Source organism: Ochotona princeps, chromosome 4 (genome assembly GCF_030435755.1).
Source record: "Ochotona princeps isolate mOchPri1 chromosome 4, mOchPri1.hap1, whole genome shotgun sequence".
Taxonomy (NCBI): Eukaryota; Metazoa; Chordata; class Mammalia; order Lagomorpha; family Ochotonidae; genus Ochotona; species Ochotona princeps.
The window spans coordinates 42,507,248-42,527,767 of NC_080835.1; the positions used below are offsets into that span (position 1 = coordinate 42,507,248).

At 41.7% G+C, this 20,520-nt stretch overlaps 1 protein-coding gene across 2 annotated transcripts; it reads left to right on the forward strand.

The window, feature by feature from the left end:
• The first annotated feature begins 7,422 nt into the window (after nucleotides 1–7,422).
• Nucleotides 7,423–19,353, forward strand: PSMA1 (proteasome 20S subunit alpha 1). Of its 2 annotated transcripts, none has more exons than XM_058663334.1 (10): nucleotides 7,423–7,518; nucleotides 8,632–8,676; nucleotides 8,920–9,021; nucleotides 9,133–9,236; nucleotides 11,386–11,474; nucleotides 11,764–11,834; nucleotides 11,952–12,081; nucleotides 15,119–15,198; nucleotides 17,749–17,859; nucleotides 18,995–19,353. In XM_058663334.1, the coding sequence occupies exons 1-10, from the start codon at nucleotides 7,516–7,518 to the stop codon at nucleotides 19,049–19,051; spliced, it is 792 nt and encodes a 263-aa protein (XP_058519317.1). In that variant the 5' UTR covers nucleotides 7,423–7,515; the 3' UTR covers nucleotides 19,052–19,353. The 2 variants fall into 2 exon arrangements, with proteins under 2 accessions (XP_058519317.1, XP_058519318.1); XM_058663335.1 differs by lacking the exon at nucleotides 7,423–7,518 and adding an exon at nucleotides 7,919–8,045.
• Nucleotides 19,354–20,520: the final 1,167 nt, after the last annotated feature.

Consider the following 20,520-nt stretch of genomic DNA (forward strand, 5'->3'; position numbering starts at 1 on the left):
TTTGGAAACCACCCACTTCCAAAGATATGATCTGTTCTTCCCTAGCCATAGCAGTCTGTGTTTAATTTGTAATTCTTAACAATTAAAGGAAAAGGCGAATGTAAATTCATTTGAAAAAAAAAAAAGAATACTATCTTAGAGAAAATTCCTACTTAAGAAAACGCAAGGATCTTTCCTGGGAAAGAGGGAATTTGCTTTTGTTCTTTTTTCTTTTTTCTCACCAAGGCGCCAACTGCCACCTAGCAGCAGAAAAGGGAATTGCAGACTTAGCTTGGAACTGTAATATTAAAAAAATATTATTTTCAAAGCTCATATTTACTTACATTTTGAACAATATTGTAGGAATTATTAGCCTACTAATAAAGTAGGGATCTGATATTTTCCCTGTCATCTTTTTTTTTTCAAGATTTATTCATTTTATGAAAGGCAAATTTACAAAGACACAGAAAGACTCTCTATCCACTGGTCCTCTCCCCAAGTAGCCACAACAGCCCGAGCCCAGCTGACCCAAAGCCAGGAGCCTGGAGCTTCCTCCCGGTCTCTATGTGGGTGCATCGTCCCAAGGCTTTGGGCCGTCCTCAACTGCCCTCTTGGGCCACAAGCAGGGAACTAGAGGGGAAGTGGAGCAGCCAGGACATGAATGAGCACCCACATGGGATCCCAGCACACACGCAAGATCCCTGCGCATGCAAGGCAAGGGTCCAGACACTAGACCCTTGCACAGGGCCCTTTCCTCTCATCTTGCGGAAACAATAAGTCATAAAACAAATTAAAATGTTGCGATTCTTTATAAAAATATTGTATCATAAATTTCTATGTTGTATTTTACTTTTGCCACTTTAGCAGGCTGTCTCATCAAAAGTAGAAATACTTGTTTTTCAATACAGAAAGGAGTTTCCCAAGTAATCTCACAATATATTTCTATAAAATTGAGATCAAAATATATTTTAGGGCCCGGCGGCGTGGCCTAGCGGCTAAAGTCCTCGCCTTGAAAGCCCCGGGATCCCATATGGGCGCCGGTTCTGGTCCCGGCAGCTCTACTTCCCATCCAGCTCCCTGCTTGTGGCCTGGGAAAGCAGTTGAGGACGGCCCAATGCATTGGGACACTGCACCCACATGGGAGACCCGGAAGAGGTTCCAGGTTCCCGGCTTCGGATCGGCGCGCATCGGCCCGTTGCGGCTCACTTGGGGAGTGAATCATCGGACGGAAGATCTTCCTCTCTGTCTCTCCTCCTCTGTGTATATCTGGCTGTAATAAGATGAATAAATCTTAAAATATATGTATATATATTTTATTTTGATAGGACAATACAAAGGGGTTTATTCTGAACATGACAAGACGTTTTATAAAGGAAGCAACAATTTCCAGAAAAATCAGTATTCAAACAGATTAAGGAAGGTGCCATTTTTTCATATTCCACTAATATGTTTATTTTTTGCAGCAGTCATTTGTCCAAATATCAAAGCTTTAAAGCAGATTCTCTTATTATTGTACCTCACAGATCTTGACATCTAACTACAAACTACAATTGTCAAAAGAATATGAAACAAAATTAAATGCTTAAGAAAACTCCAAAAGCTGGCAAGGTGTAAAATAAGGTTTTTATATAAAAATGTAACTTAATGTAACAGGTTAGATTTGAGAACCATGCCTCATTGAATGTCTTCAGTTTGCCACTTTCTCTCTACATGAATAATAGGCAGTTACCATAGTGATCACATGAATATGGAATATCTATAAGGCAATTAACATTTTAGAAAGCAAATTCTCATTCTAAAAATAGCAATAGTAATAGTTAATATTTATAGGCTGTATACTAAGCACTTTAATTGAGAAGTTTACTTAATCCCCACAATAGACATAAAAGATAATAGCCAATATTATGTCCATTTTACAGACTTCAACAACAAAAAACATTCAGACAGGTGAAATAAGTGGTCAAAGATTTCAGTTCAAACACAGATCCGGTTCTGTCACACTGCAGTCTCCTAGCATTTAACCTTGGGAACTTCTGATACCTCAGGGCTCTAAATAATTTTTCAATAACCATAATTCCAGATTTTGGAATTCCAGTCTATACAGATCTTCCCTCTGAATTCCAATTCAGAAACTAACCCTTTACTCCTTATCTCAACTCGGATGTCCAACAGACATCACCTAATTGCAGTACTCTAAACCAACTTATCATCTTTTCTCTAAAAACTGCTCTTTCTAACTCTTCACCTCTTCATTGCAACTGCATTTTTCCTCTTGCTCAGGCCAAAAATATTATTGGAGTCATCAAAAAACTCCCTCTTAATGCACTACATCCAATCCAATCTGTTGGTTCTGCCATTAAACCATATCTAAAAATACAAATGCTTCCTACAACATCATGGCCAAAACCCCGGTCCAAGTCATTATCATCTTCACCCAGATTACTGTTCTGAGCCTCCAGCTTGTCCTTCTGTTGGTTCCCCTCTAGCCTGTTCTCGACACAAAGGTCAGAACTTCTTAAAACATCAAGCATAGCATTTTTCTATTCAAAATCCTCACTCAAATTCTTCATTATGGCCTAACAGTCCCATACTATCTGTAGCCTAAAACCCATTTCCTCTATGATTTTATCCTCCAATGATATTCTTCCTTTCATTTTTCTAATGTATTTGAAAGGCAGAGTGACAGAGAAATACGGACAGGAGGGGGGAAACGAGGGAAGAAGCAAAGGAAACATTGAGAGAAGTCAGGTGAGTTCATTAACTCGTCAGCTACATACAATGGTCAAGGTTGGGCCAGGCTCAAGTTAAGAGCCTTCACGTTCATCTGGGTCTCCCACACGGGTGCCAAGGGCCCAAGTAATTAGGCCATCTTTCATTATTTCCCAGGCACACTAGCAGGGAACTGAATCACAAGTGGAGCATTCCAAACTCAAACACAAGCTTTAATATGGAATGCTTATGATGCAGGGATGGCTTAACCCACTATACTACAAGGTTGGTCCCTCAGGTATTTTATATTCTTTTTTGTGTTTTTTTATTTAAGGAATTTAGCAACACATTAGACTCTCAGAATACTAAGTATTTCCAAATATTCTGTTTATGAAATTTTCTCAGAGTTAATAGTAACACTTGACATACAGCGGTGATCAATAAATATTAGTTGAATGAATGACAACTGTCATTTGTCAAAAATTGCTCTTTCATCATCCCCTTTCCTGCATACATTGGAGGCTCTATGAGTAGAAGGTGAATGGCCAAAATCCTCAGAGTGGCTCCTGTGTGAAAGTTCCACTGGTGGGCCCAGAACTATGGCTCTATGACTAAATCTTCACCCTGCAAGTGTTGGGATCCCATTTGGGTGCCAGATCATAACCCTGGTGCTCCTCTTCCCTTCCAGCTCCCTGATTATGGCCTGGGAAAGCAGTGGAGGATGGCCCAAAGCCTTGGGATCCTGCACCAGCATGGGAGGCCCAGAAGAAGCTTCTGGGTCTTAGCTTCAGAGTGGATAAGCTGTAGCCATTGCGGCCATTGGGGAGTGAACCAGATCCATAAATCTGATCTACCTTTCCAATCAAAAAAAAAGAAGAAGAAGAAGAAGAAATAAAGTAAGTTCAGAAAGTTTCATTGGCAAACCAGCAAAATGAATATCTGGTCTCTAAGTGCTAATGACTTTTAGCTCCTCTCAGCATGTTCTGGAGATTTGGTCTAGGATACACAGTGGTTCTTAGCCAATAGTTGAAAAACGACCAATAAGGGTATTTTATAGGAAGACTAAGTCAGAAAAGCAATACTGTTTCTCCATTTTAAAGTTAGCTATTTTGAGATTTTTTTTTTTAGAATTAAAAAAAATCAATTAAAGGTCAAGCTGACAATTTCCCATGGACGTGTAATATTTATTGTTACTCAACTACCTACATGCTATTCTGTAATAATTGCCTAAGTTCTGGGAAAAAAATATTTCTAAAGAACTCAAGTATGGTAATGTTTTCATACAGCCCTCTTTTGCTCATACATACTGTCAGAAGGAAATTATATAGCTTAAATTCTAAATTGTTTCTCTTCCCAATTATGTTTCTCTTTTTCTTCTTCTTCTTTTACCAATTGTGTTTCTTAAGTCCAAGTTACTCCATTCCAAGTGTTAGCCATTAGAAAAGACAACCGTAGGGCCTGGTGCCTGGCCTAGCGGCTGGGGTCCTCGCCTTGGACGCACCCCAGGATCCCATATGGTCGCCGGTTCTAATCCCAGCAGCCCTGCTTCCCATCCAGCTCCCTGCTTGTGTCCTGGGAGGGCAGTCAAGGACGGCTCAGGGCTTTGGGACCCTGCACCAGCATGGGAGACCCAGAAGAGGTCCCTGGCTTCAGATTGGCACAGCTCCAGCCATTGCGGTCACTTGGGGAGTGAATCATCGGACAGAGGATCTTCCTCTCTGTCTCTCCTCCTCTCTGTATATCTAACTTTGTAATAAAAATAAATAAATGTTTAAAAAAAAGAAAAAAAGAAAAGACAACTGTAGGGGCCTGGCGCCATGGCCTAGCAGCTAAAATCCCATATGGTCACCAGTTCTAATCCCAGCTGCCCCGCTTCCCATCCAGCTCCCTGCCTGTGGCCTGGGAAAGCAGTCGAGGACAGCCCAAAGCCTTGGGACCCTGCACCTGAGTGGAAGACCCAGAAGAAGTTCCTGGCTCCTGGCTTCGGATTGGCTTACCTCCGGCCGTTGCGGCTGCTTGGGGAGTGAACCATCGGATGGAAGATCTTCCTCTCTGTCTCTCCTTGTCTCTGTATATCTGGCTTTGCAATAAAAATAAATAAATCTTTAAAAAAAAAAGTAAAATAGTAAGAGGTTATCATCCTTTTGACAGGGAGTACCCAAAAATAAATGAGAAAATGATTTTACATAATAATGAATTGAAGAAAGAAAGAAGGGGGATCCAGCAGGGCACCTGCTCAGTGGGAATCAGGTCCATGAGCCCCAGGGGCAAGTAGTCCCGCGGGGCTCACATCCAGGTCAGTGGGCTGACCGTAGAATGCTGTGCCAGAACTGGGCCTCCTCATGGAAGACAGAGCAGTGGGTGGCATGCCCACATGCACATGGAGGATATGGCAGCCACTGTTGCCTACAGAGGTCATCTGGTGCCACAGCAGAGGAAGGAGAACAGAGCAAATTGGAAAACTACCCCAACCAGGCAAAAACAAATATCTGGACAAATGGAGACTCTAAGGTGGACCATGTCAGCCAATGGACCTTGGAAGGATTTCCTCATCCTTGGATTGATGAGATCGACAGCATGTCAGAGCTCCCGAAACCACTTCAGCAGAGTCCTCGGAGCACGCTCCACATCAGGGACCCTGGAATGATACCGGGTGCTGTTCCCCATCCCTAGTACTGGGGTGGTTGAGAAGCTGAGTGTGGCTTCTCCACTTGTCTCCCCACTTCCCCGAGATATAGGAGAGAAAAAGAAAATTTGGAAAAAATGGTCTTATCCGCTTTCCCCTAACCCTGGAACCTTTCCACTTTGATCAACCATGTAAATATCATCAACATTTTTTAAAATAAATAAATAATTTTAAAAAGGAATAAGTATAGTTCAGTAGCATAACATAAACAACAAGAAACAGGCAAAAAGAAAACCACAAATAAAACTGAAGCAAGAATCTGGGAGGTTTCCTGCTTATCAACCTGATAAATGTACAAAGCATTCACAATATCCAGTGTGGAAGAGCGTACAATAACAGTGGAAGCTCAGGCACTGTAGAATATAACTAGACATACAATTTTTTTGCAATTTATCTATAAATATCTTAACTACAAATGTGCATCCCCTCGACCCCACAATTCTACTTTTATGAATTCATCATACGGAGGTCACTAGGCAAGCACCCAAAAGGCGTGCATGCGCAAGAACAGTCATTCTGGTATTCTCATAATTGCAAAAATTTGGAAATAATCTAACTGCTCACCATCAATGAGGTAAGTTATTTCATTTTCACATAATAAAGCACCATGCAACTACTGAAAATATTACGGAACATTATTTATGAAAATAACATGGCTATAATCTTTATGATATTAAAAACAGTTACTACAATCTAAGACGTAAGGAAAAAACCTGACAGCTTGTATAAAACATAACTGGAAATATGAATGCTACATGAAAAGTTTTAAATGGCATTTCAACTTTTCATGTAATTCCTTCAGCAATATTTATTAAGCACTTAATATGTACTAGACATGTGTACATTAAAAAGAATCAACTATTAATTAATCTGTTAATTTAAAAATGACAATAGCCTTTATTGTCAAATTTGAGGAGGGCAGTCCTACATTGTTGAGGGCATAACAGTAAAGCGTTTCGGAGGGCAGAGTGAATTTAGCTATTTTTATCAAAATCTTTAAAAATCTCCATTGCATTTGAACCTAAGATTCCATTTTAGGGAACCAATTCAAAAGAAAATAATATGGATATTACACATTTATGAGAAACAGCTCCTGAGTCATTTGTCAGGACCTAAATATCAATAATAGGGATTTGGCTAAATATGTTCATCATGCAATGCTAGGGGGTCTTGGTTTGACCTGGAAAACGCTTAGCAAGAAAAAGTAAAGACATAGATGCCAAGGTTCTTAAACTGTCATTCTCAGCTGCTGAGAAGCGGCTTCCTGCGCAGGCAGACCCTCAGCCTGACTGCACCTTAACCTGGGTACTCACCTTCACTGTCCACAATTACCACTCGGTAGACGTGACGTGCAGCTGTGGGTAGGGCTGTCTCAAACAATTTCGGGACTTACCAGAAGATTTTTTCCACAAGAAAATAGGTAATACAGAAAAATAGGTCCTTTCTGTTTTCTCTCAGTGGCCTATTCTGTGGTGCTTCGGTTTGAGGCCACAGACGACGCCCTGGTGTAGTTCAAATTTTAGCGGGCGAAACGGTGGCAATCAAAAGCTGTGCCTGGTGGGACAGGCTTCAGGGACTAAGGACGAAAAAGATTCCTCAAGCACGAAGCCGAGAGCGTGCGCTAGCAAGGAGGAGGGCTGGACACACACGGCGGACCGCGAGGTCGTCGCCTCGTCTGAGGGGCACACTTGGATCATCCCCGAGTCGAAGCGGTGCGGCAGGGACGCCCAGGACGGCGGACTGAGACACCGCAGCCACCGCCAGGCGCGTAGCCGGGAGCAAGCGGCCGCCGCACTCGCACCCCGGCCGCCTCCGGCCGCTCTCCGGCCCCGCCCCTCCACGGTCACAGACCACGCCCATCGCCGCCAAGGCCCCGCCCAGGCCCTAGGCAGCTCTCCGCCCGGCTTTCCCGCCAGGTCCCGCCCCTCCGCCTCCCAAGGCCACGCCCCCCCGCCTCCCCAGGCCGGCGGAGAGGCGCTGGAAACCCATCGACAACTCCGGGATAGACTGGCCTCCCCTGCGCCGCCGCCGTCCGAAGCCCGCAGCCCTCACTGTAGATCGCCGAACGGCAGTTTCGGCGTTCGTTCCCTTGTTCGCACCTTGTTCGCCAGGAGTCCCGCGGCCAGGCCGGCGTCGGAGCTATGGTGCGTGCTACGCCGGTCCTGGGGAGGGTCGGGGCAGAGGTCCCGGGGCCGGGGCAGTGGCGAGTCCGTCCTCCTGCCGTTCTTCCAGCGGCCCTAGGCCGTGCGGCGTGGTAGGAGCGGCAGCCTGCGGGGCGGCTGCGGCCGTGATTCAGCATCTCCGGCCTGGCCAGGCCGCCGGCGGGCGCCGGTCGGGGCAGCCTGGCGTCTCTGCCGGCAAGGCCTCGATGGACCTGCCGAGCTCGCCTCTCGGGTCCCTCACTGGAGGCCCCGAGGGCCCCTGCCGCCCTCGTGCTCCGTGCGATGGGAGCTGCACTGGCAGGTCGCCCCGCGTCCCCGGCGTGGACTTGGTCCCCGGGATTGGGTGCTTAGAGCTCGGTCAGAGAAGGCCCCCTCCCGTCCCTCTGTCCAGTCGCCTGATTGCCAGTGAGTAGCCTGGATGGGGGACGTGCCGGAATCGGGCTGTGGGCTTCAGTGCCTGCTAGTCCAGCATTCCACCTGCCCACCCCTGTGTCGGGGTCTCCCAAGCGGTGAGAGACCTCTTTAAGTGGTCGTTAACAATAAAGTGTAACTGTTCCTGCCCACCCCTTACTTCCTGAAGGCAGCATATCTGCTTATCCATGTTGTCCTAAGGGCGTTTGTGCGTGAAAAGTACCGTGAAGGTTCGGGGGCGAATCAGGCCTTAATCCTAAAAATTATGTTGAGGTAGAAGATAATGTATACAAGGGCATGGGGGGGTTGCGATATGAGGATTGGAGAGAGGACTTCAGTAGAGAAGTATTGGAGCACACTGAAAGGAAAGGAAGGGTTCTGTCTGTTGAGGTCGGGCTTAAGGGAACAGTGGAAGCAAAAACTGGGAAGTGGAAACAGTGAGCTTCAGTGGTTGAACCCTAAAGAGGAAGCCTTGGGGAGTGGCCAGGGATGAAGTTGGGAAGAGCCCGCTGGAGCTGTGCCTGCCCACCAGCGCATGGGGTACTCTTGGCTGGCCCCCGCGTGGAGTGGTCAGCTGCCAGGGCAGTTTGCCTCACCAGTTACCTTCATGTTGAGTGGAAACACACACTTCTTGATGAATATTAAGACGTGGTTTCTTACATTAATCTTTTGTTTCACTTTCAGTTTCGCAACCAGTATGACAATGATGTCACTGTTTGGAGCCCTCAGGTAAAATTGTGTTTCATGCTTTTTCATTCCAGAGGCTGCAGTATATAGAGTGATTTTAGACTGTGAGGAATTGGAATGTAATTCCTTTAAATGTTCCTGGAAATTGAATTTACAATTACACTTCCTGGTTTAAAAAAAAAAGTCACTTGAAATAATTGCGCTGTCTTAGGGTTTTATGATGCCTAATTTTTAGTTTATGAAAGTTCTAGGCTGAGTCTAAGATGTCTTATTTTTTCTCTTTAGGGCAGGATTCATCAGATTGAATATGCAATGGAAGCTGTTAAACAAGGTTCAGCCACAGTTGGTCTGAAATCAAAAACCCATGCAGTGTTGGTTGCACTGAAGGTAAGAACATGTATCTCCCTTTTTCAGAAGACAGAGCTAGCTGTCAAATGCAAACTTCACTTTGTAAACAGTGACACTGTAAACATATATTTTATGTTTTATAATGTCTAGAGGGCACAGTCAGAGCTCGCAGCTCATCAGAAAAAAATCCTGCATGTTGACAACCACATTGGTATCTCGATCGCGGGGCTTACTGCTGACGCGCGACTCTTGTGGTGAGTATGATCGTGCAAAGCCAGCATCCTTCCGGTTCCCAATCAAGTGCTTTACTTATTTAGTGAAGCTGTGGTACCAAGTTGGAGACTATTATGTCTAAGAAGCACTTGACATTTTTATCTGGATTCTAGGAGTGCACTCAAACACCTTTGCTTGTACATACACTAATTAGATATTTACTTCTCACAAGCTCAGTGCTGCAGAATATAAGGTTACTTAAACATGAATTTTGTCTTCAAGCAACTTAATATCTAGTTTAGAAAGTGGGGTGTTTCATGGTAAATTTCTGTGGACTCTAGGGGAGATAGATTTTTGGTCTGGTTGAGGAGCAGTACGTAAGTGAACCAGTGAGGCTTTGGAAGCACTCAAATCAAGCTCTCACCTTTACAGCTTAGTGTGTGAGGTTGGGCTGTCTACTTAAACACTCAGTTTTTTCGGGGTGAAGACACTCGATTTTTTTCCAAGGTTATTTTTAAATAGTCTGACAGGTAGAACAGATAAGTGAGTGCCTTTGAGTAGTATATCGGGATGTATGTTTGTTTGGGTGGGAAGTAGTTAGCCAAAGCTAATCTCTGAAATTTACGATTTAAATAGGAAAGAAAGCATAAAATCAGAAAGGGTTAAGAGTTATACCATTGCTTAAGATTTTTTTTTTTAAGATTTAGGGACTGGTGATTCAGTCCCTAAGTCAGCACGACGGCCGGAGCTTAGCTGATCCGAAGCCAGAAGCCTGGAGCTTCCTCCAGGTCTCCCACACAGGTGCAGGGTCCCAAAGCTTTGGGCCATCCTCGACTGCTTTCCTAGGCCACAAGCAGGGAGCTGGATGGGAAGTAGGGCTTCTGGGATTAGAACCAGCACCAGCATGGGATCCCGGCACATTCAAGGAGAGAACATAAGGCGCTAGGACACTAGGCCAGGTCGTACTATTGCTTAAGATTTTCAAGTTGGGCCCAGCCCAATACCCTAATGGCTAAATCCTCACCTTGCATTATCTGGGATCCCATATGGGTGCCAGTTCATGTCCCAGCTGTTTCACTTCCCATCCAGCTCCCTGCTTGTGGCCTAGGAAGGCAATAGAGGATGGCCCAAAGCCTTGAAACCCTGCACCTGCATAGGAGACCAGGAAGAAGCTCCAGGCTCCTGGCTTCAAATCAGTTTAGCTCCCGACATTGCAGCTACTTGGGGAGTGAACCAACGGACGGGAAATCTTTTTGTCTCTGCTGATCTCTATATATCTGATTTTCCAGTAAAAATAAATAAATCACTGAAAAAATTTGTTTCAAGTTATGCTTCCTGTCCTCAGGTCCCTTTTCTCTTAAGTCAGCAGTATAATGACAGCATTGTAAGCCTCTGTCTGCTCTTTCATGATAGAATATTAATAGTTTCACGATCTAGCTGGGCACTTACTTGTATAAAACATTGTGGAGCCCAGTTTACTGACATGTCACAAGGTGAACATTTAGATAATATAAAATATTTATTGAAGAGATGTTTGGGGGAGAGGGAGTATTGGTGTTTTTTGTTTTGTTTTGTTTTGTTTTGTTTTGTTTTGTTTGTACTTAACAGTACCTCTGAGTTCTACCTAGCTACTTTTTACAGGGCCTAGCAGCCCAATTTATTGAAGATTTATTTACTTTTATTGGAAAGCCAGGTATACAGAGAGAAGGAGAGACAGAAGGATCTAATGCGCTGCTAATGAACAGAAGTAACATTGGTAAAGATATTCCCCACTAGGCTTCTGTTTTGTGTCATAGTTACTGGGGAAATTTTAGTCCAGTTTTGAGGAAGAGAGCAAAATAAGTACTGCCATTGGTGGTCTAAGACCTAGAATTAAGGCAATGTATTGCTGACAATGGGAAGGATAAAAAAGAATTCTCTTTTCCCCTTGTGCATTCTTCTAATCTATCCATGCCCTGAGACAAAGATTTTCTAAAGCTAAGATATATTTTAGTGTTCTGTGAAAACTTCACATGACCCAGAGTTTGGCACCAGAGTATATCCTTGTTGCCGTTTCTTACCCTTCTGCTTTCCTCATGTGTGTGTAACCTATGTCACTGTTGGAAAAGCAAAGTGAACTCAGACTACTTTATTTGGTTCTAACGGTTCTCTGCGATTTAAAATTATTAATTTTTTTGTCTCTTTTTTTAGTAATTTTATGCGCCAGGAATGTCTGGATTCCAGATTTGTATTTGACAGACCACTTCCTGTGTCTCGCCTAGTGTCTCTAATTGGAAGCAGTATCCTTTTCATGTTGGCATGTACAGATGTGCATTTTAAAGGGCTTTGGGTTTTGATACTTAATGTATGTGTCAGTTACTAGGCATGTGATCATACATAAGGTTGTAAGAAAAAAAATCTCAGGAACCTCAGTAGCTCTTTCATTAGCCCTTAAAAGCAATTAATAGTTTCCAGATGTAAAATAAGCCCAGCTTCAGGGAAATTATCCAGGCATCATTTTTAGAGGGGATTTTAAGATAAACATGGTTCTCTATTTCTTGTTATGATAACTTCCTTAACTTGTTTAAGAGACGCAGATACCAACACAAAGGTATGGCCGGAGACCCTATGGCGTTGGGCTGCTCATTGCTGGCTATGATGTAAGTTCATGGAGAATTGTTAATATTCATGATTTTGTGTGTGTATAAGTGTGTGTGCTTTACTTTTTTTAGCTTTGCCAGAGTCAAGAACTGTATGGTGTTTTTTTCTGTTTGCAGGATATGGGTCCTCACATTTTCCAGACCTGTCCATCTGCTAACTACTTTGACTGTAGAGCTATGTCCATCGGAGCCCGTTCTCAGTCAGCTCGCACTTACTTGGAAAGACATATGTCTGAGTTTATGGAGTGTAAGTGATCACATTGTCTGCATTTACTCCTCTGGTCTATATAGTAAATAAACATAGTTCCCAAATGAGGAAATCTCATCAGAACAGATCTGGGTGTTTTTTGTTTTTTCGTTTTTTTCAGTTAAGGTCATGAAGTATTTATTGCCACATATAGTAGTTTTTACTCTTAAATACCATAGTTGTTTCAATCACCCATAGAACTTTTTCAAAATACAGATGTGTCTCCAGCCTTGGCTGTTGTTGATTTCCTTGCTCTGTAGGATGTCCCAGCAGTAGTTGTGAACCATTGTAATAGGTGCCAGTGATAGTTCCTGTTAACAGCTTTCAGTTTTCTATGATTCTGTTCTTTATTTAGACCACATAGATATTTTTGCATTAAGCAATTCGTTTGAAACAAATCCAAAAGACAGCGTAGCTGTGAGAAAAGGTAAAAAATGCACAATGTGATGCATAGGGCAGGTTTCCAAGTGACATGCTTCGCGTTGGGAAGAGGGCCAGTATCAATTATTGTGTCTCTGTCATTTTGTGTTTTCTTGTGATGTCACAGCAGTCTGTGGGGAAAATATTGGGGACTTGAGTGAGTGCTGACAAAAAATAATTGCCCTGTTAGAGCAAACTATTGTAGTATGATAATAAGTTTACCTTTGGGAAAGGAGGATTGCATAGTGAATATACTTGTAAAGTGCTAGTGTCTGTACTCACTGCTCACAACTAAGACTTTTTGCATCACAGTAAGGATTCATGACTAGATCCTTAACAGAGATCACAGGGAGTACAAAGTGCAGGCTTCTTGCTTATGTGCACTCCTTCCCATGACAGGTCACAGAGCACACTGGCAATGTGTGTTAGTGTCTCTAGGGAAGCTTATCAGAAACTCAGTGTGCAAAGTTCTGACTGAGGATTGGTGACAAAAGCACCCACTTCCTAGCACATTCTAGTCTACATAGGAAATTAATAATGGTTGCATTGTATTTAATGACTATTGGAGGTGCTGCTTTAATAATGGAAGTAAGAGGAGTAGACATTGGGCCTACCTATGTATTAACTTGCGCACATCTGGAGCCAGTGCTGTGATGTAGTGCACTGAGCCTCCATGTGCTGCACCAGCATCCCATATGGGCACCAAACTAGCCTCTTCCACTTGGGATCCAGTTCCCTGCTTGGATGGTCTAGGAAAGCAGCAGATGTCGGAGCAGGTGCTTGGGCCCCTGCACCCATAAGGGAAACCCAAAAGAAACTCCTGGCTCTTGGTTTCAGGCCAGGCTAACTCCAGCCTTTGCACCCATTTGGGGAATGAACCAATGAATGGAAGACATTTCTCTCTCTCTCTTTCTGTCTCTCTCTCTCTGCCTTTCCAATAAAAATAAGTAAATCTTTTTTTTTTACAAAAGGTGCGTACTTCTGTCATCAGGATGCTGTGTTCAATTTCTGGCCCTATATCCTACCTCCAGTGGGAGTCAGTGATGATAGTGCAAGTAGTTAGATTTCTGCCACATTTATGAGAGACCTAGATTGTGTTTCCAACTGCTGGTTTCAGACCCGGCCATGGTTGGCTTTAACAGAGTGAAATAGCAGATGGTGGGAAGTGTGTGCATGTGCTGGCATACAGCACTCTTTTATCTTCCCTTCTCCCTCAAATGTTAAAGATTAAAAAATAATGCAAGTGTTCTGATCCATGATAGATTTTCCATTTATTTATTCCATCTTTAACTTATTTCAGTAATGTTTTATAGTTTTAAGTTTACAAGTCTTGAATTTATTCCTTACACATTTACTTATTTTTAAGTTTTATTTGTGTGTTATTCATTACAAGTGGATGGAAATAGTTGATTTTTTTCTATGTTGATTTAGATCCTGAACCTTACTGCATTCATTTGTTAGCTCAGTTATATATTCTGTAAATCCAAGATTGTGTCACCTGCGAAAAAGATAGTTCTTCCTTTCCAATCTGAATTTTATTTCTTTCTCTTATCTAATTATCCTGGCTAGAACCTCAGCTACAGAGATGAGTAGAAATGGTAAGAGCAGGCATCCTTATTTTGTTCTTGATAGTATATAGAACATTCCCAGTTCTTTATTAAGTTAATAAGTATGATTTTTTTTTGTAGATGGAATTTTATCAAGTTGAAGAAGTTCCCTTCAGTTGATAATTCAGTGTTTTTAAGCATGCAGGAATTTGGGGTTTCTTACATGTTTTTAATGCACCTCCTGAGATAACCATGCAGATTGCTCGCATCATTCCATCACTGTGCTGTGGCTGACCTTCAGACATTAAGCCAACTTTTGTATTCATGGAATAAATCCCATTTGATTGTGGTTTATAATCATTTTAAATGTTGAAGTTTTTTTACATCTATTATAAAAGATGTTGGTTGGTAGTTTTCTCGTATATTTCTATGAGTTTGGTATCACAGTAATACCATGGAAAATGAGCTAGAAAATCATTTTCTTAGAAAAATAATGTATTTATTTGGAATGCATATAGAGACAGAGCTTCCATTCTCTTGTCATCTGCAAATGCTGACGGTGTTGGAGGGACAAAGCTGGGAGCTGGAACTCCATCTGGGGCTCCCACATGACTAAGCAGGAACGCAGCTACTTCAGTTGTCCCTGTTGCTTCCGGAAGGCTGCATCAGCAGGTAGCTGAAATCAGGAGTTAGAGCCAGGAGTCAGACCCAGGCACACAGGCGTCCTATCTGCTGTCTCCGTCACTAGGCTAATCCTGCGGGCCCCTGGATTCTCCTTTATAAAGAGCAAATTGTTAGAGCATTCCACAGAACACCGTCCAAAAAGCTTTGAATTGTAGCATTTGTGAATCAGGATTTTGATGTGACATAGCAAAAGGAAAGGTCAAATTTAGTGGCAGAAATCACGTGTTCTTTCATTGGATAATAGATTATAAGACTAGCATTAAACTTTTGGACATATTTATTGTGGTAAGTTTAGTATGCAACTAAAGCCACAATTTCAGACTGTACTTGATGAATAAAAGAAACAGCATGACAATGAAAGAAATAACTTAATTTATTACATGTAGGCAACTTAAATGAACTGGTTAAACATGGCCTGCGCGCATTGAGAGAGACGCTGCCTGCAGAGCAGGACCTAACTACAAAGGTAAGTATGTTTCTAATTAACATTAGAATTCAGTCTTTTTACATAAATGTGTATGATGGAGCAGTATCTGCCTATATCTTTTAATTTGAGAGGTAATGGCCATGTCTGACTTTCCCTAAAAAATTGGATTCATTAAGTGATCTAATCACTAAAACTATTAATGGTTATCTAGTATGCATATGTTGAGTACTTACCATGTGTAAGTACTGTGTAGGTATATGATAAATGTTTAGTATGTACATATTTGTGAATACAGTAGACATCTTGGCATCCACAAAGCATTCTGTTAAAAATAGTGTACACATACATAAATTATATAATAGAAGATTATAAATACTATAGAAAAAATTAAACAGGAGAAGTAAAATGACCAGTTGAATGTAGGTAAGTATAATTTTAAAATAGTGTGGTTAAGAATGGCCTCACCTAGAAAGTAAAATTTGAGGACAAAATCTGAAGGAAGTCAGTTAGTGAGCCATGCAGCTGTTTAGCACAAAATTATTCCAAAGAATGCATACAAGTCTATAGTTTCTGAGGCCAGGATGCTCCTAGTATTCAAGGTAAGGAGACCAGTGGTGTTGGGCTCAGTGATCCAAGAGGAATAGGACAAGGGAAAACAGCAGAGGTAGCAAAGGCCCCAGTGTGTACGTCCTATAGACCATCATAAGCACTTGGCATTTGATTGTTTAAGCAGAGGAACGCCATGGTTTGGTTTAGGTGTTAAGACACTCACTGTGGACTGTTGACAACAGATTATTGTGGGGGTGTGGGTGAGATTACTTTTACAACAGCTGCAGTAATTCAGTTGAGAGATGATGGTGATTGAGCACAGTGATAAAGTTAGTGATAATAAGGGTTCAGATTTGAATGTTTTGAAATTAGGGCCAGAAAGGTTTGCTGGTAGATGTGTTGTCATTTGGTAGGGGGAACAAAAGAATGCCTCCAAGGCTTTTAAATTAATTAACTGGAAAGAATGATTTATGATTTTGTGGGGATGGAAAACACAATGAGAGGAGCAAATTTTAAAGAAGAGTTTAGGGGTGCAGATCAGACAGTTTTGAACATGTCAAATTTGAAATGCCTAAATGGCCAATTGTTTATACAATAGACAGTATTAACATCTCCTGGAGTCCCACAGAGTAGTCTAATCTAGAGTTTAAAATGTTGAAGTCTGTGTAAAAAATGCCATTTAAAGTCTGAATGAGATCCCCAAGATAGATAAAACAAATAGTTTGGAAACTGGATCAAGAAGACTTGTAATTTTTAGAGGTTGGGAGATGAGTAGGTTTTGCAGAAGATATTGAAAACAAGGACAGAGAGGTAAGAGGAAAACATGGAAAATGAAGAATCCTTGGAAAAAAAACTGAAGAAACTTAAGGTGGGGTAAATAAAAAACTTCACTAATAGATCAAGGATGTTGTGAAGTAAGAATTAATGATTTTTGGGCCCGGTGGTGTGGCCTAGCGGCTAAAGTCCTCGCCTTGAACGCCCCAGGATCCCATATGGGCGCTGGTTCTAATCCCGGCAGCTCCACTTCCCATCCAGCTCCCTGCTTGTGGCCTGGGAAAGCAGTCGAGGATGGCCCAAAGCTTTGGGACCCTGCACCCGCGTGGGAGACCTGGAAGAGGTTCCTGGTTCCTGGCTTTGGATCCACGCAGCACCGGCCGTTGAGGCTCACTTGAGGAGTGAATCATCGGACAGAAGATCCTACTCTCTGTATATCTGACTTTGTTAACAAAAATTAAAAAGATAATAATTAACGATTTTTGTTAGCAATAATTAGTCACAGAGGACTTGATGACAGTCTTGAATAGTAGCTCAAAAGCCCATAATAAATTCAAAATAGAGTAAGAGAAAAGAAATTGGAAATAACTTTTTTTTTTTTTTTGAAAGTGTTGGTGACAAAAGTATGTTACTTTGTTGGAGAAATTGCATCTTAATTGTTACAGAGTCATGAGAATGTCCGTGTAAAAGGAAACATGTACATAGAAGAAACATGAGAAAAAACTGCTAAGAAGACCTTTTTTATTATTGCTTTTAGTAGTACATAGGTGAAAAGTTCAGACGTAGGAAATTGGACTATTTATTCATAACACCTGGAAGGGTGGGTCATCTAAGGACAAGGATACGGAAAAGAATGGGTACAGTGGAGGCTTGTGAGGAACAAGGCGTTCAGCTGAAAGGAGCGTGCTCAGGGGAGCTGTCCCAGAGAAGGGGTGATTGGAATGATGTAGGAATTGATGCCGTATGAGCCAGGAACCCCAAGGCCTACTGAAAGTTGATGATCATAATTGAAATGAAATTTGTCAAGAATTACAAAATCATTTTGGTAATAGTGATTGGATAATTGTTATTTAATACTTGTGTGAAGGCATACAATTATTGAAGACAATCTTGTAAATAATGCGTTTTGGTTGATGAATCTTGAAGGTTACTCATAATCAAAATGAGGATTAAACCTAATGACATGAGCCTACTAGTTTGCTTTTCCTCTTTCTCTCTACACTTGTAGTTTTAACCTGATTTTTTTAATTTTAATTTTCCCCTAAGAATGTTTCCATTGGAATTGTTGGCAAAGACTTGGAGTTCACAATTTATGATGATGATGATGTGTCTCCATTCCTGGAAGGTCTTGAAGAAAGACCACAGAGAAAGGCACAGGTATGTGTCCCAACACAAGAAGCTTCTTAATTCTGTTGTAAGCTACGGTTTGTGGTGCCACAACTGTAAATCTGTCCATTTCTTAGTGCTTATTTGTTGAGATAGACCCATAATTCAGATGCAAATTGCAAATTTAATGGCCAAATTAAATACTGAAGGAATAGTGATCTTTATAGAAAAGGGGGAAAGAGTTGATGATTTGACTCCTTCATGCTATGTATTGAGCTACTTCAAACAGCAAATGTTAATTCTAACCTAAGTCGTTGATGATTTACTGATCTCTCTTGTGATCTTTCAAATGTTGAGTTCAGATGTAGGATCAGGCTGAACTTATCCCAGATGGCCTTACTCACGTGTCTGCTTCAGTCAGCACCCTCTCAGTGTCGGGGTGTGATAGCTAGAGGCCTGTGATCTCTGACAGAATTCCTAGAGCGTCACGGCCTCCATCAGCAGGGTGAAACAGAGCTCTCAAAAGCTCACCAATGGAAACGCCAGGAATCCTCAGGACTGAGGCCCAACAGTGGCACATGATCACATGTGCACTTTCTGTGGATGAAAACAAGTCAGTCTGTGTGAATGGGGACCAGGGTCCAACTTCAGAAACGTAGAAAGCAACACAAGGTGTGGATGAGTCTCCGGTTGATTCTGGGTCTTTTTGTTGGATTTCTGTAATACACACTTGCTCTTAATGGATGGTTATTTGGTAGCCCAAAATGTAAATTGAAAATAAAAATATCTAGTTCAGGAATTTCTTCTACAGCATCAGTTTTTTGCAGCCTTTGAAAAGGAAATTATTTGTATTACTTGGGTGAGCAAGATTTGTATTATTGAAGTTGTTGCTGATAAGAACTAGCAGTATTGGGAAGGAAACTGCTGCTACACAGCTGGTTTCTCTGATTATGTATAACATGGATGCAATCACTCAATGATTTTTAAGTTTTCAGAACTGTGAAATGTTAAGTATACTTTAAAGCATTCAGAAGTTTTAATAGGACAGTGAACTATTCAAAATATATTCTCTGGTAATTCCCTTTTTCTTAGTACTTTTTATAATGCAGGGTTTGTGATTTGAAGTATGTATATTATTGGACAAGCTTTCATTTTGTATATTTTCTTTTTTCCTTCCCCTTTTAAGCCTGCTCAGCCTACTGATGAACCTGCAGAAAAGGCTGATGAGCCAATGGAACACTGAATGAAAAGGCAGTCTGACTGTGTTGTCAGATCTCTAAGGAAACGTGAACACATGCTGACGACAGTAATCTATACTTTGAACCGAAAGATGAAAATGGTAGGATGGTATGTTTTAGGATCAATCCACATGTGAATTTTTTCTTAGCAACCTCATGGAAACCATAATGGGTGCATTTTTGTTTAAGAGGTTCTATATAATCATTTTGTAGACAGTGTAAGTTCCTATACTAATGTTTTTATATGAAAAAATAACGTATTTACAGTTCTAAAGACAACTGTGAAATAAAATTATTTCACCCACTGTTTTGTATTGAGTTTGTATTTTTAAGTAGCTTCAACCATAGTTGTCATCTAGGAATGCAACAAGTCATTTATATTTTTGAAATTAAATTGCCTTGTTTTTAGTGAAAGTGATCTATACCTACCTGTTATAGCCTGTAGTGTGTGGACTGGTTATATGAGAATCTGTGAAGATTTGGTTCACAATGCAAATCTCACGGTGTAACCTTAGAAATGACTGATTAAGCCCTTAAAAACCACCACTTCCCCACTGGCAAAATTAGCATGAGAAAGGCTTTATTCTGTCAAACCAGCAGGTGGCAGTAACTCCTAGCTCTATTCTCCCTGGAAATGTGCAAAAAAAAAGTGGGGGAGGGATAATAATTCCAAGCGATTTATTCGTCCTAGTCCCACCCTAGCATAATCTTTAGGCTATCTTCCTTTATACTAGCCTGTACAAAGTGAAATTAGAGAAAATCTGATCTTTTTTTTAAAAAATCACAGTATTACAAAATTTTGGTGCAACAATTATATGCAGTTTTCAAGGGGTTTTGCTTTTTTGTTTTTTGGCACCAAAATAAAATTCTATGTTAATTCCACAGACTTAAAAGCCTTTTTCTTGTAGGGCCAGCACAATAGCCTAGCAGCTTAAGTAGTCACCTTGAACGTACCAGGATCCCATATGGGCTGCAATTCTAATCCCGGCTGCCCTGTTTCCTATCCAGCTTCTTGCTTGCGGGCTGGGAAAGCAGTCAAGGACAAATCAAAACCTTGGGACCCTGCACCCATGTGGGAGACCTGGAGGACGTTCCTGGCTCCTGGCTTCGGATCTGGGCAGCTCCGGCCATTGTGGTCACTTGGGGAGTAAATCATCAGACGGAAGATCTTCCTCTCTGTCTCTCCTCCTTTCTCTATATCTGCCTTTCTAATAAAAAAATAATAAATCTTTAAAAAAGAAACTTTTTCTATCTATTTTTATTTTAAAGGAAAAAGAAATCTTTCATCTCGTAGTTCACTCTTCAAGTGTCCCATAGCAACTGTAGCTTGACCAGGCCAAAGACTGCCACTAGAAACTCAGTCCAGGTCTCCCACATGGGCAGTGGGGACCCAGGTGCTTGAGCTGCCGGCTGCCACCTCCCAGGGTACACATGGACAGGGAGCTGGTAGAAAGTAACCAAATTTTAGACCTAC